Source organism: Rutilus rutilus (assembly GCF_951802725.1).
Source record: "Rutilus rutilus genome assembly, chromosome: 9".
NCBI classification, from domain to species: domain Eukaryota; kingdom Metazoa; phylum Chordata; class Actinopteri; order Cypriniformes; family Leuciscidae; genus Rutilus; species Rutilus rutilus.
The window spans coordinates 7,596,487-7,616,771 of NC_140223.1; the positions used below are offsets into that span (position 1 = coordinate 7,596,487).

At 38.4% G+C, this 20,285-nt stretch overlaps 1 protein-coding gene across 3 annotated transcripts; it reads left to right on the forward strand.

The window, feature by feature from the left end:
* The first annotated feature begins 345 nt into the window (after window positions 1-345).
* Window positions 346-19,471, forward strand: numa1 (nuclear mitotic apparatus protein 1). 3 transcript variants are annotated; one of them, XM_084419367.1, is made up of 24 exons: window positions 346-427; window positions 882-931; window positions 1,387-1,472; window positions 1,572-1,651; window positions 1,853-1,938; window positions 3,911-3,982; window positions 4,141-4,231; window positions 4,901-5,048; window positions 5,771-5,907; window positions 5,989-6,100; window positions 7,630-7,747; window positions 7,830-7,970; window positions 8,080-8,193; window positions 8,631-13,070; window positions 13,215-13,424; window positions 13,529-13,692; window positions 13,776-14,058; window positions 14,553-14,748; window positions 15,703-15,839; window positions 15,916-16,257; window positions 16,367-16,453; window positions 17,224-17,454; window positions 18,578-18,617; window positions 19,101-19,471. In XM_084419367.1, the coding sequence occupies exons 2-23, from the start codon at window positions 890-892 to the stop codon at window positions 18,587-18,589; spliced, it is 7,329 nt and encodes a 2,442-aa protein (XP_084275493.1). In that variant the 5' UTR covers window positions 346-427; window positions 882-889; the 3' UTR covers window positions 18,590-18,617; window positions 19,101-19,471. The 3 variants fall into 3 exon arrangements, with proteins under 3 accessions (XP_084275493.1, XP_084275492.1, XP_084275491.1); XM_084419366.1 differs by lacking the exon at window positions 18,578-18,617 and having other exon boundaries at window positions 19,101-19,304; XM_084419365.1 differs by lacking the exon at window positions 18,578-18,617 and having other exon boundaries at window positions 3,911-3,980; window positions 4,133-4,231; window positions 19,101-19,304.
* Window positions 19,472-20,285: the final 814 nt, after the last annotated feature.

Genomic DNA, 20,285 nt, shown 5'->3' on the forward strand with positions numbered 1-20,285 from the left:
AATCAGATGGAACAAACACTGATCTTGAAACGAAGTTTAACGTAAGTGCATAGAGTGGACAATTAAAATTTAACCACATAATAAACGAATAATTTTCTAAATTGTCGTCACCATTGTCATGATTTTAGGTGTTCTTTAACCATAGAAAGTAAGGGTCACGCCAGACCGCAACAAAGTTACCATGGAAACAACGCGTGTAGTATTGCATTCTGGGATATGTATTTCATTCTAAAATGGAGACTTTTGAAAGACTTCCTACAAGGGCGTTGCGGAAGAAGCTGCGCTTTCATTGGCTACTTTGATTTGCGTCATCACGTGATGACCAATAGCTGTTCAGATACAATTCGACGTTGTGAGTTTTGAATTTGAAAATGTTTCAGTGAAGGATTCGGTGTGCGTCTTTGCTTCGACTTAACCCGAAATCACGGTAAAACATCTAATTCATTAATATAAAGTATATTCAGCTTTTTGGATGTTTTATGAGGACAGTATTTCTGCCACAGTCGATGTGTTGCTTAAACATTGGTAATGTAAGCGGGCAAAACGCTGCAGAGTACAAACAAACAAAGCAAAAACTTACTGTTTGAGCATAATTATACGGTAATGTTGATTATATTTGTGTCTGTTTGCACTGCATGTCATATTAAGACTGTTTATGTGCACAAGTTTACGGAAATGTGTCATAGGTTTGAGTTTTGTTTATTATGATTAAAATAATCAAATGTCATCGAAGAAATGTTATCTTTGTGCTGTTATAGTAGGCTATCTGTTATGCAGAAGTAGTTTTAACAACATAAGTGTAACGTTAAACATCAAGCACACTTCGTAATCTGTATGACATCTTGCTGGTTTAATTACGACGGATTTAAAATGTTTTATAGAGTCCACCATGAAGGTCAACAGGACCAAGGTGGGACCACTTTTCATATGGGTAAGACAGTTCTCTCATTTTAATGCACTTTGACACAAATGTGTTCCTTTTGGATTTCAAACAGAATTATAAGTAATAGTTTTGTTTAAAAGTGATTTAAGAATATTTTAGGTAAATTAAATAATATAAACTAACAAAGTATTGCTTAAATTCTACTGTGTGACATCCACAGATGTACAGAACTTACATATATGTATATCATTTTGGTTTCTTTACTCAAGAAAAAATGTAGAGAATAATGACAGACAGCAACATAGTGTCTGGCACAACACATCTGGCACATGTGGATTCCACGCATACCAGATGTGGGCCGACACTATGTTGCTGTCTGGGTAGTTATTTGAGTCTATTGTCATGTTTAACGTTGTAATGTCTGTTTTATAATTTTAACAACTCAAATGTGTCCTCTGTAAAGTTTCAAGATATCTTAATATTGACGGTTGTCCTTTTGACAGATGAATGCCATGTTTCCCGAGAAGCCGATCTGGGAGTTCGTTCACATGAGAAATGGGAACCGACTCCTGGAGATCTTCGGCAAACTGTGAGTTGTCATTTTGAGATGGTGGTCATATGGAAATGCCATGATAACTTGCAACTTAGGCTAATTAGCCTCTGACTAATGCATCATCCATTACTGTAGAAATGGGGAGATGAACATTGAGGTTTTAAAGACTTTATCCCTGGATGAGAAATTGAAAATCATCCTCAGTGGTTCGCATGGTGAGTTTCAAATCTGTGCTCGTGTCTTTCTTTTACAATTTCATGCTTGTACCACATTTGTAGTTTTAGTTCATTTGTCATAGATGTTATGAAATAAAAGATAATTTGTTTTGTAGTAGTGACAGTATGGTAAGTAGCATTATGGTATGCTAATTTAAGGTAAGAACTCCTTGTTTAAAACTTTCTCTTTTCCATATGCAGATACATTTCACCTCACCAAAAGACAAAGTTTCCTCATCTTACAGAAAATCACTCAAGGGATTGACCTGGAGCTCCAGCTTGCCAAGGTATTTGTGCTCTAAATCAGGAGGTTTCAACTAAATGAGTAATAAATAATACAGACCACTAAAATGTATAATTATATTAAATAGATGATAATAAATAAATTAAAATAAATATTAGATATTGATTAAAATATTATCTAATAAAACGTAATTAAAGTAAACAATTAGATTATGATATAGATCTAACAATACTGTACTATAGTGTGTAGAAGAAAAGACCTAATACAATGTAAATTAAAATGTCCCTGTTATGTTATTTTAAAGGCTCCTAATTTCAATAAATTTACATGCATCCAAGGTAAAAAAAAAAAAAAAACACGTTAATTTCCTCATAATACACATTGTACATCACCTAATTTCTTAAAGGAACACTCTACCGTTTTTTCATATTAAACTATGTTATTCCCTTAACTAAGACGAGTTGATACATACCTCTCTCGTCTCAGTGCGTGCACTCAATCGCTCTAGCGCGCGGCGACACTTTGATAGCACTTAGCTCAGCCCAGTTCATTCATTAGGATCCAAACAGAGATGAAGTTTCTAAGCGGGTAAAAAGGATAACTATAATGTATGGCGGTATAGCGCTTGGGAGCACTTCGACTCGGCGCAGTAAAAAGTCACGTTGGTTCTAGTCGAAGTGCTCCCAAGTGCTATTCCGCCATACATTATAGTTATCCATTTTACCCGCTTCGAAAAGCACCACGTTTTATTTTGCGTCACCATACTTGGTCGTGTAACTACTCGTGTAACTGTATTTAAATAGGGAAAACGTGGAGGTGTTTGGTCGCTTCTAACTTCATCTCTGTTTGGTCCCTAATGAATGAACTGGGCTAAGCTAAGTGCTATCAAAGTGTCGCCGCGTGCCAGAGCGATTGAGTGCACGCACTGAGACGACAGAGGTATGTATCAACTCGTCTTAGTTAAGGGAATAACATAGTTTAATATGAAAAAACAGTTGAGTGTTTCTTTAAAGAGTCTGAAAATGGTTTGTTCGAAGATTCAGTCTCTAAACTCCTCCTATCTGAGGGCCTGCTCTGCTCTGATTGGTCAGTCTAGCTCAGTCTGTTGTGATTGGTCGCAGCACATGTCGGAAAACGAAACTGCCATCAGAATTTTAGCTCCGGATCTTCCTCAGCACTTATATATCCAGAGTGATACAAACAGTCACAATGGTGTCGGTTTTATAGTATTAATTCCTGCGCGAGTCCTCAATCTTTTGATGTGCATCAAAGTAGAAAACAGCGTTTTCTCGACATGCCGACAACACGAAACAAACTACAGTCTCAGCTACAACTAAAGTATTTGAGGGTGGGGCAAAGTACACATTGTTCACAGGCAGCCAATGAGGACCATAGGCTGGAATTATGCAAATGTGTTACATTGTTACATTACATGGGTTTGTAACGGGAAGTGAGACTGGAATTGCTGACGACTTGACTTTTTTTTTTTTTTTTTAAGACAATAACTTCATCTGTTGTGCACTTTAATCTTTAACACTTTGCAGACATTTTACATTCACAAATTATATTGTTCACTGCATTAAAGAGCACATAGGGGCACTTTAATAGAAACTATAGTCTATACTAGTGTATTATGCCAATTTAAATTAGTCTAAATTGGGGCTTTTTACATGAAAATATATAGCTGTCTTTTTAAGTTTTGGGATGGGGCCCCTTGCATGAGAGTAATCATATTTGGTGGTCTGTAACATCTAAAATATTGAAATATTTTATGAATATATCATAGTGGTTTTTAAAGGGGGTCATATGATGGTGTTTTAAAAGTTCATTATGTTGTTTATTGGGTGTAATCGAATACGTTAACATGTTTTAATGTCCATTATAGCAGCTCCTCTGTTCCCAGTCTGTCTGAAATGCACTGAAAATTCTAGATGGAAGGCATGTCAAATAATTTTAGGGTGAATTGTTCCTTTAATGATATGCAGGTTAAATGTTGTGCATTTATTTGTGCACAGGTGATGCTTCTGCTTTGTTACTGCAGTTTTAAAAAGGGCAACCTATTACCCTTGGATTCAAGAACAGAGTTGGTGAGTCTTTAACGACCGCTAGATGCTTCGCTCTCCGTAGCTCTATATCTACTGAAATATCTATATTTACTGAAATAAATAATGAATGTTCTGGCTCATTTTGAAATTGTCACTCTTTAACGAAGGTTCTTTTGTTTCTCTTTCTCTGTCTGTGTCAGCCGGAGATTACATCCATGTTTCGTTTTGTTAAAGTTGATCTTGATGGTTTGTCGTTAGACGAAGGCTTAGATCAGTTTCTAGACCAAGACCGTAAGTAGCCTCGTGATTGCGTGTTTTAACACATTTTCACTATTCAGCATTATTGACTGCATCAGTATTTTCATAAGACATGTGGATAATGCTTATGTAAATGAAAGCAAGACACTACATGGTCAGTTTTGGGCTTTTTGGGTTTTCATAACATTTTGTTTCAGACTAGTGGAAAGGAAACATCCAAAATACACTAGTGTTTATTTTAGTGCACTTTTATCTATTTGTATCTGTAGATTTCAATTACAAATTATATCTTTAAAGGCTTTTATTCTCATTCACCGAGTCAGAAATCTCCACTTCAGCAGCTTAATATACACAGAGGGGTTTATTCATATATCATTACCCTTATTTTATTTTATTCTTAAAAACATTGTGAAAATGTGTTTTCTTTTTTTCTGATTTGAGTGATTAAAAAAAATCAAAATCAATTTTATGTCAACAAAAGGAATCTTTTAAACCTGTCTTTATCCAGTGTTTGGATTTCTGTTCTGGAAATTATGAAAATTTGTGCATATCTAATTAAATAATGTCTAATTTGCATACTTAAACATAACATTTCTGATAACCTGTAATACAAAAAAAGTGATCATTCAACTGGAAAAGTATGGTGAAATCTGTAATATTTACACCTAATGTAATCTTTGCTCATCAATCATCTGTCTCTAGCTGTTACGAACGTTGCGAACTCCAGCGGTGGGAGCAGCGGCAGCTCGTTTTTGTACACTGACGAGGAGTCTCCGTTCTTCGGCCGGTCCCAACGGCTTCCCAGAGTTCAGTTTCAAGAGCTTTGCACAGTGGCTTCCAGCTCAGACAGGTCAGTGATCCCACGGTGAAGGACAAAGCGGCTTCTTGACTAAAACAATCCAAAATGTTAAATGAGTCACTGCTTCAGAAAGTTATAACTGTATTATCAGCGATGCTAACAAGTAAGCAAGTACTTATTGAAAATACTTTTTGTTTACAATAAAAACAATAAGTTAAAGTTTTATGAAATATTCAGTACAACTTAATCTCACTCAACACATTTGTGGCATCATTTTTATTTCCATTTATATTTACCTCCCATGTAAACATGGTTTTATTGTGAAAAAATGGCTCACTAACCATATGTTGCCAAAGTTCTATACAATTGTACAACTTTTTTCGCCATGACATCACAATGGCATAAACCTTAAAACGACTATAAAAATGAGTTTACAGCTCAACGAATTCACACCTTTTAACAGAAGAATTTATGTAAGTGATTTTAAATCCTCCAAAAATGGCTCCCATTCGCTTCCATTAAAGGTGCCTTCCTTTTTAAGAAAATGAGGGACGAGTCAAACATTTTTTTGTGGTAATAAACATTACACTACAAATGTCGTAGATTAAGCTGAACTCAATGACAGAATAGTTCTTTAAGCATCACATATGTGCTGATTTGTTGCTTCGCAGCATTTCCCTTTCATAAAAATATTGCTTGATGTTGGAAACTTCAAGTTCTAATTTACTGAATGGTAAATGCCCAAATAATACCCATGCATCCCTGATCTCCAGCTCTCCAGTGCCGGATGTAATGAGCACACCACATTTCCAGTTGAAGAGACTCCGGAAAGAATTGGCACATGAGGGAGACGTGAGAGACGAGTTGGAGAAAGAACTGACTGATCAGATCAACATCATCTCAGAAAAAGGTATCCTATATGCCGCCTAGAGTGAATAAGGTAAACTCTGGTGTGAATTTGGTTTAATTTCTGTCTCTCTTTTGCACACAGAGGGTCTGATAGTCCAGCTGCAGCACAGGGTGGACCGAATGCTGAGAGAACAACGAGAACTGGAGAATGACCATAAAGCTGCTCTTCTGGAGCTGCAGGAGAAGAACGAGAGGTGAGGAACAAGAAGGGGAAGGTGGACTATGGCCCTGTTTACACCTGGTATTAAGATGCGTTTTTATCGATCGGAGCACAAGTAGACGAGGGAGACACATTCCCATTTACACCTGGAGTTTTAATCTGTCTCTTTTCTCCTTTTTCGACCACTTCTGTCCTGATTTATTCAAGGGGAGGTTCTGTGGGTGGGTAAATGTATGGGTCTTTTTCAGATCTTTCAATCTAATGGATTATATAAGCTCACGCAATTTACATAGGAAAATCCGACCGGAGACGACGGAAAGCATCAGCTTTTGTTTCTGCTTTGATAGACGCAAGATTTCGCCAAACACTATGTGTTTGTGTGTTAGAAATCAGGAATGGTGAGAGAACATTGTGCTTGATACGTTTTTTTTTGTTTATAAACCAACTTGTGTCTCCAGCCGACAAAGTTTAAACCCCGTCTGGCTAGCGCTCTTCCCATAATGTTTACGAGACAGTCGGCGGAGAGTAGGGGTCTTTTGTGGCTGTTTGAACACATGAGCGTTTACACTACAAAAGCAATCCGGTGCAAATCGAATGCGTTTTCAACTACCTCTGGAAGTGGTGGAAAGGGGACAAGCTCAAAACATTTCAGACCCCGTTTACACCTGTATTTAGCATCGTCCATTTGTGTTCCGATTGACAAAAACGCTTCTTAATACCAGATAGGGGTGGCCGATAGGACCAAAATCGTATATCATGATATGAGTAATTTTATTTTACGATCACAGACATGCACGATATAGTTATTTTTGCTTTAAATAAGGTTTTTATATCAACATTTTTGATACCATTGAAATTTCATAAGTCTTGTCACCATTTTCAATATCATTTTAACTAATATTTGCCTAAAAAAAAAACTTTCAAGCTTACTGCGGAAAAGTAAACGGTGATAAAAAAACCAAACTAATTACAAGCATACAGGAAAACAAACTACAATAGAACAAAGACACAAGTGAAATAGGCCTACCTGAAAAACTTCAAGCACTAGAAATAAGAAATACTAAATACATTGAAAAGTAATCAAATGTATTGAAACACTGCAAATCCTTCATTGTGTAAATTAATTATACATTTATTCTTATTAAAATTACAAAAGTGATTCAGTGAAGGACAGTGAGAGATTTTCTATTTTTTGTTTGATAAACATTAATTACGGCTCCAGGTAAATTAGGCCGCTGTTACTTTAAGGCCGACTACACGGATTTAACATAGTTGTGCGTTTTCTTTCTCAACTGTTTACGTTCACTTAAGACTTAAAGGACTGGGTTTACTTGCAAAGACATAGTCACTTTGGCACGTAAGTATGTGTATTTTCTACCAGTTAATCGTGTCTATCGGTATATGGCCAACCCTTAATACCAGGTGTAAACAGGCCGTAAGCATGTCTGTGTAGGCTAAAAAAGGTTAACAAATGCTATGAAATATATTGCTAGTTCATGTTAGTTAATGCATTAGCTAATTCTAAGAAATAAGACTTATTGTAAAGCTGTTTGTTCTGTACAGTCTTCTCCGCAGAGTGCACGAAGTTGTGAAGCAGTGCCATGATTTAAAAACCGAAAACTCTCAGAAGGACAAAAAGATTGATGAACTAACAGAGGAGAACCAAACTTTCGCTGCTCAGGTGAGATACTTTTATTTTTTCCCTCCTTTCTGTCTTGCTAACCTGTTTAAAACTAATTTCTTTCTCACACTGGACTCATCAGGTGCGAAACACCTTTGCTCAGCTGGCGAGAGCCGAGGAGGAAGTTACAAAACTCACGTTAGCTCATGAATCATCACTGGCTGAGTGGAGGAGCAGAAAGGAGTTTCTCGAGCACGAGTTGAACGAGGCCGTCACACACAGGGTAGATCATTTCAATTAAATGAATCAGGTTGTGTTTCATTGCTTTGTACTCTCCCTGACTGGTATTTATTAATCTGTATTGTTTTCTTCGTCCTGTTCTCCTCGTTCAGGAGTGTCTGAGTGAGAAAGTGCAGATCCTTCAAGGAAAGATCTCCGTTCTGGAGGATGAGCTCCTGAAAGCTCAGTCTCAGGAGAGAGGAGAGGTTCTGGGACCCATCATGGAGGTGAGATATTCTGTCTTTCTGTCATAATAATGTTTACACAGGGTTATATTTTGTTTTTTGATGGAAAGATTATTATAATTTGGTCAGTATGTCTAAAAATGTTCAACGAACTTGCAAACAGATTGCATGGCTTCCGGTTCAGGTCTTTTGTATGTGCTTTTCTAAATATTTAGCTGTTTTATTGAAGATGCCTTCAAAGGAGCTACTAAAGATTAGCATGACTGATGTCCATCACATATGCAGATTTATAAAAAACAGTCTGTAATCAGAGTTAATCAGAATCTAAAGCTCATTTCATGTTCTTTCAGTACATCATGCATTGACAGTTAAAAGGAAAATATTGTAAGAAACAACTATTTAGTTCTTACTGAGCTGAAAACATCTTCATAGAATTGACCAATGTTGACTAACATTTTTAATATTTTTGTTTTTCTCAGTGGGAAAAGCTAAAACAGGAGCTGGCAGATCTGACTCTTAAACTCGCTGAGCTTCAGGACACAATTTCCCGTCTTGAGAAGGAGAAGACGGAAGTTGAGGCTTTGTTGGCTGAGGAGAGAGCCTCTTTTGAAAAAGAAACCAGAAGACTACAGATGGTTGTGTTCGATCTGGAGCAGTCTGTCAACAGCATCCGTTTGGAGAGAGAAACCTTGGAGGAGGCCTTACGGAGTCAGAAAGAAATGCTCACTGCGCAGATATCTGCTCTGGAAAGTGATGTTTCTCGTCTGCAGCAAGTGGAAGTGCAGCTGACAGCAGAGATCAAAATCTCTGCGGACCTCCGCCAACAGAGACAAGAGCTGGAGGGGAAGGTTGTTTCTTTAGACAAGATGGTTCAAACTCTGCACGCTGAGATCCAGGGTTTGGAAGTGGAGAGAGCATCACAGCAAGACTCCCTGAACGCCCTGATTGTTGAGTTGCAAAGCGCCAAGAACACAGTTCAGGAATATGAGAAGAAGCTGGAAGAGCATCAAAAAGTGGTAGTGGAGAATGATTCCTTGAAAAAGGAGGCATGCACATTGCAGCAGGAGCTTGATGAGCATCTGCAGGCCGTTGGAGACCTTCAGGGCCAAATAAATGTCCTCAGACAGGAGAAATCTGAAGGAGAGAACCAGGTTAGTCAGGCTTTGACTAAAATCGAAAGCCTCCAAACTCACATTCTGGAACTGTCCGAGCAGATTTCCCTGAAAGATGAAGAAATCAGAAGTCTGAGGAGCGTGTATGACTCTGTTGACCATGAGCTGAAGCTTGTGAAGGAACAAAATATTGAAATAAACGAATTGATCAAATCAAATCGCAAAGAGCATGAGGAGACTGTTAAAAAACTCCAGCAAGAGCTTCACTCTGCTTCTTCAGCCGCATCAGAAAACAAAGAAGAAATGCTGGTTCTGTCAGCGGAGGTAACCTCTCTTAAAGAGCAGATCTGCCGGTACAGTGAAAATGAAGTGCAGAAACAACAAGAAATGTCTGTTTTAGAGACCAAACACAACGTGTTGCAGAAAAACCTGACCTCTCTTCTGAACCAGCTGGCTGAGGCGACAGCTACAGCTTCACATAAAGATTCTGAGCTTCTCTCGCTTCAAAATGAGATTCACCAACAAGAAAGCCTTAGAAAAAAGGCTCAGGAGCTTGAGACTGCAAAGCGTGAGGAACTTGAGAGAACAGTGAGTGAACTTAAAGCTAGAATCCTTGAAGTCTCCACTCTTGCCTCTGAGAGAGACGCTCAAGTAATTTCTCTTCGAGATGAGATGAAAGATCAAGAATTGAGGGCCAAACAGTCTGAAGATGATCTCCGCAGAGAGCTAGAGGAGAAGGTTGGCAACCTACAAGGAGAATTAGATGCGATCAGTCGTTGTGCTGCAGACAAAGACAATCAGCTGGGCTCTTTGGATCAAAAGCTGAAGGAGATGGAAGGGCTTTTCCTTCAAAAGGAGAAAGATGTCCTTGAGATGCATCAGGCAAAGGAGGATCTGGAGAAGAGACTTGTTGATGAGAAACAACAACTGGAGGAGTACCAGCAGAAATGGGATATGGTGATAAAGGAAAGAAACCACCTGTCAATTGAGGTAACATCTCTCAGTGATAAAATCTGCAGTTACCAGGACACTGAAGTTCAGAAGCAACAGGAGATGTCTGTTTTAGAGGTAGAATGCAACCAGTTAAAAGAAAACATGGCTGCCCTTGAGAAGAAGCTATTAGAGGAGACAACTACAGCTTCACAGAAAAATTCTGAGCTTCTCTTGCTTCAAAATGAGCTTCACCAACAAGAAAGTATTAGAGAAAAGGCTCAGGAGCTTGAGACTGCCAAGCGTGAGGAACTTGAGAGAACAGTGAGTGAACTTCAAGCTAAAATCCTAGAAGTCTCCACTCTTGCCTCTGAGAGGGAGGCTTCTCTTCAAAATGAGTTGAAGGATCAATTGAGGGCCAAACAGTCTGAAGATGATCTCCGCACACAGCTAGAGGAGAAGGTAGAAACCCTACAAGGAGAACTAGATGCGGTCAATCGTTGTGGTGCAGACAAAGACAATCTGCTGGGGTCTTTAGATCAAAAGCTGAAGGAGATGGAAGGGCTTTTCCTTAAAAAGGAGAAAGATGTCCTGGAATTGCATCAGGCAAAGGAGGATCTGGAGAAGAGGATTCATGAGCTTGTTGTTGAGAAACAACAACAACTGGAGGAGTACCAGCAGAATTTGGAGATGGTAAGGAGTGAAAAAGACCACCTGTCAGCTGAGGTAACCTCTCTCAATGATAAGATACGCAGTTACCAGGACACCGAAGTGCAAAAGCAACAGGAGATGTCTGTTTTAGAGGTAGAATGCAACCTTTTAAAAGAAAACATGGCTGCCCTTGAGAAGAAGTTGGTCGAGGAGACAACTACAGCTTCACAAAAAAAATCTGAGCTTCTCTTGCTTCAAAATGAGCTTCACCAACAAGAAAGCCTTAGAAAAAAGGCTCAGGAGCTTGAGACTGCCAAGCGTGAGGAACTTGAGAGAACAGTGAGTGAACTTCAAGTTAAAATCCTAGAGGTCTCCACTTCTGCCTCTGAGAGAGAGGCTTCTCTTCAAAATGAGTTGAAGGATCAATTGAGTGCCAAACAGTCTGAAGATGATCTCCGCAGAGAGCTAGAGGAGAAGGTTGGCATCCTGCAAGGAGAACTAGATGCGGTCAATCGTTGTGCTGTAGACAAAGACAATCAGCTGGGGTCTTTAGATCAAAAGCTGGAGGAGATGGAAGGGCTTTTCCTTCAAAAGGAGAAAGATGTCCTGGAGATGCATCAGGCAAAGGAGGACCTGGAGAAGAGGCTTGTTGATGAGAAACAACAACTGGAGGAGTACCAGCAGAAATGGGAGATGGTGATAAAGGAAAGAGACCACCTGTCAATTGAAGTAACATCTCTCAGTGATAAAATCTGCAGTTACCAGGACACTGAAGTGCAGAAGCAACAGGAGATGTCTGTTTTAGAGCTAGAATGCAACCAGTTAAAGGAAAACATGGCTGCCCTTGAGAAGAAGCTATTAGAGGAGACAACTACAGCCTCACAGAAACATTCTGAGCTTCTCTTGCTTCAAAATGAGATTCACCAACAAGAAAGTATTAGAGAAAAGGCTCAGGAGCTTGAGACTGCCAAGCGTGAGGAACTTGAGAGAACAGTGAGTGAACTTCAAGCTAAAATCCTAGAAGTCTCCACTCTCGCCTCTGAGAGGGAGGCTTCTCTTCAAAATGAGTTGGAAGATCAGTTAAGGGCCAAACAGTCTGAAGATGATCTCCGCAGTCAGCTGGAGGAGAAGGTAGAAACCCTTCAGCGACAATTGGAAACAGCCACTCTTGATATCACAGACAAAGACCAACTTCTGCAGACTTTTGATCAGAAGCTGAATCAGATGGAACTGCTGTGCCAACAAAAGGAGAAAGATGTCCTTGATATGCATCAGGTAAAGGAGGACTTTGAGAAGAGGATTGATGAACTTGTTGTTAAGAAACAACAACTGGAGGGGCACTTGGAGATGGTGAGGAAAGAAAGAGACCACCTGTCAACTGAAGTAACCTCTCTCAATGATAAAATTATCAGCACTTACCAGGAAAATGAAGTGCAGAAGCAACAGGAGATGTCTGTTTTAGAGGGTAAACACAACACATTGATGGAGAACTTGGCTGCTCTTAAGACGCAAGTGTCAGAGCTTACAATTGCAGCTTCTCAGAAGGAATCTGAGCTTCTGTTGCTTCAAAAGGAGTCTTGCGAACATGAGAAACTTCGAGAAAAGGCTCAGGACCTCGAGAAGGACGTAAGTGAACTTCAGGCTAAAATACAAGAGGTCTCCACTCTTGCCTCTGAGAGGGAAGCTCAAATAAGTTCTCTTCAAAATGAAATGAATGATCAACAATTAAGGGCCAAACAGTCTGAAGATGATCTCCGCACTGCACTTGAAGAGAAGGTTGAAACACTACAGAGACAACTAGACACTGCCAGTTGTGAGGTCACTGACAAAAACCATCTTCTGGAGTCTTTGGATCAAAAGCTGAGGCAGATGGAAGTGCTGTGCCAACAAAAGGAAAAAGATGTCATTGAGATGCATCAGGCAAAGGAGGAACTGGAGAAGAGAATTGTTGAGCTTCATGCCGACAAACATCAACTGGATGGCTACCAGCAGAATTTGGAGATGCTGAGGCAAGAAAGGAGCCATTTTACTTCTCTCAACCAGTCTCTCCAGAGGGAGTGTGACGCCTCCCAGAAGATTCGAGCTGAGCTGGAGTTGAAGGTTGAGGAGAAAAGCGGTTCCATCCTTGCTCTTAAAAAGGCTTCCCGACAGTGGGAGGAACAGAATCAGGAACTTCTGGAACAGCTGAAGACAAAGTCGGAAGCAGTAGAGCACTACAAATCACAGGTCTGTGTTGAGTTAGATCTTGCTGTGTTTCTTTCATGCATTTTGATGTTTTGAAGAATCCTCATTGCACAAAAGAATTGCTCCAGTTTGACATTACCTGCCCTTGTTTAAAAACTCAATGGCTGTCTTATGGTTCTTCCTCAGGTGGAGAAAGCCAAGAATCACTACAACGGTAAAAAGCAGCTGCTGGTGGAGGCTCAGGAACTGAACAAAAATTTCGAGCAATCACTTGAGGCCAGTAAGAGGGAAGTCAAAGCTCTGGAGGCAGAACTGAAGCTAGCGCGCATGGAGCTAGACCAGGCAAACGCCAAAGAGAAGAACCTTGTCGCCAAAGTGAAAAACTTGGAGGCACAAGTTAGTTTACATTCTTAATGTTTTAATAATGTGAAAATTAAAAAAAGTTTTGAAATGTTTGAGTTTCCTGTTGAATTTCATGCTTGATTGTGTGTTGGTCTCAGGTTGACTTTGCTGATAGGCAACTGCGAGGGCATAGGAAGATGACTGATGACGTTGAGCACATGAGACATAGAGAAAGTCAGTACATCAGAGTCCCAGAGAAACGCCAGGACACCAGCACCGACAGCTTTGAGTTTGAGCTGAACGATTCACTCAACCCTGACAGGTAGCTAAACCAGCACAATTGTGCAGATTTCTCGCATAGTATTCCAGGTAACTCATGCCGTGTCATTGCACCTTTTTCCCCAGTCGTTCAGCTGTGCCGGGTGAATCCAGCACTCCGCTAGTACGCAGTTCTGAGCGCTTGGCTGCTAAACGCCATGCACGGGCCGAATCCCTGGAGACTCTCTACTTCACGCCAATGGGTCAACAAGGCAACAAGCGCAAAGCAGATCACAGCGATGCCTTTGAACGCAAACTAGAGTCCAGCATCACTTCCATTGGCGATCTTGTGGTTGACTCTGCAAAGAAGTTGACCGCTTCGGCTCGGAGGCGACGTACTACACAAGTTATCAACATCACACTGGCTAAGGTAAGAAATGCACAAATGTCGTCTTGCTTTCTACACATCATTGGGTTTAAAAAAAAGTTTGAGTTGGCTATCGTAAAGTTAGTTCCACCTTCAACATTAAAGTGCCAATCAGTAAAATCACTGTCAGGTCTTTACATAAAACTTTGACTGGACCAACACGATACACACAGTTTTTACCATAATTTTCACACATCACTGCAGATGCTGTTGCTCACGGTCAGTGCTGCACGTGCATTGGTTGGACCAACCTGAAATATCCATTTTGCTGAATATACCATATTGCTGATTTTAAATATTTAGTTGTAAGTTTGGCAAGCAGATTTCGCTATTTCCACATACAAGAGAATAGATAGCTGTACTTGCATGACTGAAAATAGCTTCTCAAGATGGCCAGCTGATTTGCCTTTAAATAGACATTGACTAGTAATATTACTCTTCATGGCTTCTTGGGTTGCAAAGGTTATAAAGAGTTTGTTTATTTCGTTCTTGTTTAGAAAACACCAGGAAGTGCTGAAGGTGAGGAGTCGTTTTCTAGTATGCACTCTGCCCGATCTCAGCCCAACCTGGCAGTCCATCACTCACGACCGATCTCCTTGGACCTCTCAGAGGGAAGTTCATCAAAAGCAGACACCCTTCAAAATCTGCCTGGATATCGCAGAAGTACCGTGCATACCATTGCCCCACCAAGAGGTGAAATTTTGTCCTTAGACCTCATTGCTTTTAGTTACTTTGCACAATACTTTAGATTAGGGCTGCACGATTAATCAAAATAAAATAAAATTTGCGATATGGCGTAATGAGATTATCAAAATACATTGAAATGTATGTTCTGCGTGTTCCAGAGTGAAGCGCGTCACTGTGTTCATTTATACGTGATAAGCTCACTGTGTTTTCACTGGCTCAGAGAGGTTTGGTTCACAGTAAAGGTATCTCCACACAAACTCGTCTCTGCATATCTGCTTTGAGTTTGGGTCGCTTATAACATGCATTTGGGAACTCAACATGCGCCAACCATCTTCTCATACTTGTAATAAGTTATAAGTGCTTATAAACTGGCTTTAAAGACTTTAAGGAAAAAGTTTGATGGTTTAATGTTTGAAAAAGAAAGACTGTAATTTTGCAGTTGTAATGTAAAATAAAATTACTATTATCTTTTATTAAGTACTCGTTTTTTTTATTTTCTAATGAAATATTACAATAGTAATATTTCTTATTGCTTTTTTTTGTAAATAATCAAAATGATAAAAGATATTTTATAGTCATTAACATATAATTGTTCTGTTCTTGAATCATTAATTGTATATATTCTTTATTGTATTCTAAAGCACAACTTTTTATAATAAAAATTGCTGTACTGTAAAATACAATTATTTTTATTATATTATTTTGTATTAAATACTCGAGTTTACACTGAAATGTTACAATAATAATATTTTATTTTTAAATAGAATTATTGAAGATATGTAATACAATTATTTTATCATTTTTATTTTATTGTCATATTGATAAATATAATAAATTTTTAGCCAAATTGTGCAGCTTAAAAAGCAGCATTTTTTTTATTTATTGCGTTTTAAATCAGTCACAATTTTTTATCATATCATTTATGCATAAGTAAACTAACTTATTTTGTGTGTTGTGTAGCCGCCAGTACGTTCTGTATCGGAGCGGAGAATGAACCTGAACATGCTTCCGATGATTGGATGCGAATCGCCGAATTGCAGGCACGAAACAAAGTCTGTCTGCCTCACCTGAAGAGCAGCTACCCGTTGGAGTCCAGGGTAAGCTTGTAATAGTTAGCTTTAGCTGCGTTGTTTGTTTAAAGCTAGAATCAAACGTATTGTTCTGCCTCCGTAGCCCAGTCTGGGACCCTCGTTCACCGTAACCGACGATGACCTGCGCATGGGTGACCCGGATGAGACGATCCGACGTGCTTCCATGGCTCCGGGTCAAATATTAGATACCCTGAACTCTCGCCGCTTCTCCCTTGCGCCCGGAGCAAGTTCGACCCAGGGTCCTGCGCTCTCCCAGCCTCAGCGCGCCACCATGTTGCCGGGTCAGATCCGCTCCAGCACTGCTGCTCACCGGGCCTCTCAGCTCACGAAAACAAGCTCACACCTACGTGCTTCAGAAAACAAACGCAGCCCGTTGGCTACCAAACGCCCTGGGTCCCAACTGCAAGGCCCAGACACACCTGAGGTACGAAAGATCAATAAGAACAGGCAAATGTTCATCCCACTTGAGAAATGTTTAAGAATTTTCTTTGGATAAGAAACCTTGCTAAAATTCAAGACTGTTGTTTCCACAGGCGAAGAAATTGGCAAGTTGCTTCCCGCGACCAATGACACCTAAAGGCAGATTCGGCAATAGTCAAAACAGACCTCCAAACTCTCCGGTGAAGTACTTTTGTTGAACACATGTGGTCGTTACTATCCTAGACTTTATTTGAGGACAAAACTGCTGTTAAATATCTCCAGAATTGAGCTAAATAGCTATTTTGGATACACTGCTACTAGTGGTTTATAAAGTAGCTAAAGTAGTGTGTTTAAGTGTTTTTAATTTCCAAAATTAAAATATGAAGCTTGCTTTTAGAGTTTGTGGTTGGCGTTATTACAATCAGCTTTATTTAAAAACAATAGGAATATATTAGGTCAACTTTGAAAGATAATTTGCCATGTGTTCCCTTAAAATGGCAACTAAAACGTTGCTGCATAAAGGCTACAACGGTTGTCTAATGTATGTACTTACATTTTTGTGGTAATTGCTGTGTGTAATTATGTGTCGTAAAGCAAAATGAGGAAGTAAATTATATTTCAGACCTTTATAAAAAAAAAATAGTGGCCTAAAGTGATGTCTGGAGGGTATATTCGTTTTAAATTGCCCTACAAGTTTAATTAAACCAAAATATGAGGAAAATATTTTATGTTTTAAATATGAGGGAAGAACAAAACGCTAAACTTGACAATTATTCAGCAAAAATCTACAGCTACAGGTTTTATTTTACTATGCAAATAAGAAATGCATAGAAAAACACACACTTAGTGAATATTTCATTGGTTCTCTCATTTTCGCATGTTTGTATGATAACCTGGCCAAAAGTAATATCCAAAAGGGTTTGTTTCATACAGTATTAATGTCTGTTTGCTGTCCCTCTTTCACCTGTAGGCCGAGCGAAGGCAATCTGTGGTGTTCACTGTTGTAAACACCCCGAAGAACAGCGGTCGAGGTGACAGCAGGCTTCAGCGCGGCCTCAACAAGCTGCGTAACAGCGCCCGCAAGTCTCCCGGCGTGGCCAGTCGTGCCCTGCGTTCAGCCATGAGCGCCAGGTCTCCTCTGGACTCCACACTCAGGAAGTCTCCCAGAAACAAGTCCCCCAAATCATCCAATGCCAAAAAGGTACAATAAACACTTCTGTTTAAGAAAACGCTCTCTCTGTAGACATGAACCCAAGACCATGTAGTTCTTATCTGGTATGAAGATCCAGAGCACATGGTAAATTAGTGATGCATTGAAATTACCGAAAAATAGATTTTCAGTTGCTGCCGAAACAGTTTTGATGGCTCGTGTGTGTCTTTCCTGCACATGGATATTGCTGGGTTGGCAATATTTATTTCTCGTTTTTAATGGACTTTAATTTTGATCAACTGCAAACAGCACAGATTAAAAGATCTTGGTTCATGTATAGGGGGGGAATCTTTACTAAACATGATATAATGTAGCGCAATAATAACAGTAAGCTTTGTGCTTAGTTACTTTTGATATGAAATTCAAATTCTGTAAATTTTCTCATAAAATTCTAACAATAAACAGATCATCTCTTTCTCTTTACTACTAGTTATTGCACCAAATAAACATGAACATCTGAAGTTCTGCTGAAAGATACAGACAGTACAACTTACTAAAATTAGTATCTCTTACTAAACTAGTATTATGTTTCATGCAGTCGCTCAATCAGTGTTTTAACTGCGGAAAGATGTCAATAAAACAGCTTGTAAACCGTGTAATGTTTTATTTACCTCAGAAAAACTATTCAATGTCCATCATTTTTTAGTTGGCTAGAAAAAATAACTAGCGAGGAGAAGAGCATTTTGATAATTATATGCACTATTGCATTTATTTTGACTTAACCTGTTGTCTTTTTTTAATGTACGTCTGGAAAAATGTGTGAAGATTTTTTTTTTTATTGCAATTGTTTAATGTTTACATTTCAACAATGAATTGTAGTACAAATGAAATTATATAATTAAAAAGTTTAAGCTTTAAGTGCTATTTAAATAATGCAACTGCAACTTTTAGTGTTGATTATGAAATAAATGTGATTAATTGGTTATTCAATAAACTTTATTTCAGGTTTCCGTTTTCGTCTAAATGAAAATGTTAATCACTGTTTCGGTAGAAAATAACTTTCGGTGCATCACTAAATATAATGCATAGGAAAGTGTGTTTTATTTCTTTAAATTCCAATATTAATGTCTAGAAATTGCAGGTGTGTTGAAGTATTTGCTGTGTGTCTGTTTAGGGAATCCTGTGAGTCGCTGCGCTGATCTAAGTATTTAACTGTACGTGTCGACTGTAATCATTGCTGTAAACCTGCCGGTGTCTCTCCTCTATATGGGCTTATTTCACTCGCTCAAATACACTGTGGCTTCGGGAGTTTGGTGGCCGGTGTGACCTCATTTTAATGTCATGAAATTTAGCAGAATGGTTTAAATAGTAATTAAAAAAAATGGTTAATTACGCAATTGCACAACTTTATATATATTTTTTAATATCATTTTGATTATTTTAATTTTTAATTTGTTTTTTTAACTTAATTTTGAACAAATTATGGTGGTGGTGTCTCTGCTTTTCTGATCACTTCACCTGATGTTGGTGTTATTCAGTTGCACTCTGTCCAGATCTATTCTAGAGTAACAACTAGAGTATCTCACTTTGAGAATGTCATTTGTTCTCATTTCTCAATTTTTGCATATTGAACACTCATATGTATTTAAATGCATCTTCTGAAACTTCTCTCTCTCTCTCTCTCTCTCTCTCCACAGATGAGGTTCAGGATTAAGGTGTAAATTTGAGGATTCAACACATGCCAATGATTCCCTTTTCTTATCTTTTCTCTTTGCAAATAAGTTATTTTTCATTATGGGATGCAGTGATCTTAATTACTGTCCTGTTTATGTAATTGGTTGTATATGTATAATATTTAAGTGTATTCCTTATTCTTTGACGAATAAAATCTTTTCTATCATATCATTGACCGGTTTGTCAGCATTGCTAAATAGAAGCAGTGTGTGTATATTTTGTGATTCTGTGTTGTTCAGTGGTTTAGAAATGGTTTAATACTGAACATTTGTTTTTTTTTTAAAGTCACAGTGAAACACAATCAAGTTTAATAAAGACTGGGTTTCTTTAAATGTACAATGTTTTAAAATGTGCAATATTTGTAAAAAAAAGAAAACGTTTGATGTTGAACTCAATTTCTATATCAAATTATGACACATTTTTTTCCATATTAGATATATTAAAATCAAAAACATAATTTCTGACTGTATTGAATCTTCAAACAATTAATTAACCAGATGTTCAACAAAAAGTATTTCTACCTGAGATCGTCCCTAGGACTGGATTCATAATCTAAATTTATGGAAAGATTAGTTGCTGTGTGCTTTCATATGTGGATATCCGTCAAACTCTTAATTTTACTTGATTTCGGGAGGATTGTGTTCAAACCTGTATCATCAGGTAACAAATGATTGAATATTAACAAGTAAGCTAAACATTTCAGGTGTTTTAAATGTGCAATTTCTCTGATTTAATGATTTTGTTCATTATTTGGAAGATTAGAAACAACTTTTACATTAAGCATTAGAAAATGCATGCATGATGTGCAAAATATAAATTTAACAAAATAAGGTTGCACTTTAACATTGCTAGAAATGCAAAAATGTATCGAACCAAGTTGTCCCAAATTTGAGGTTGATATTACAACTAAATTGAGTTTTTTAACCGTGCCCACAGGTAAGGGATGCTGTCTGTGGTTTATTTTTCTATTTATTTACTATCCTTACTTTGCCTGGTTTATAATTTTATGTTAATTCAAATTGAAATATGAATATATAAACTTTAGCAGCGTTGATTTCTACTACAACTTGCGCCGTTTCGGAAAGGGAGTGTTTCCTTTGGCCACGTAATTTATGATAGCCAATGAGCATATAGGACTGAGTCTTGCG

Excerpts from the sequence above, each read along its gene's own strand:
- numa1 (XM_084419365.1), top strand. The coding sequence starts at position 890 with ATGAAGGTCAACAGGACCAAGGTGGGACCACTTTTCATATGG. Across the intron at positions 7,971-8,079 it reads ACGAGGCCGTCACACACAGG|GAGTGTCTGAGTGAGAAAGT; the intron begins GTAGATCATTTC and ends CTCCTCGTTCAG. Across the intron at positions 17,455-19,100 it reads AATCATCCAATGCCAAAAAG|ATGAGGTTCAGGATTAAGGT; the intron begins GTACAATAAACA and ends CTCTCTCCACAG.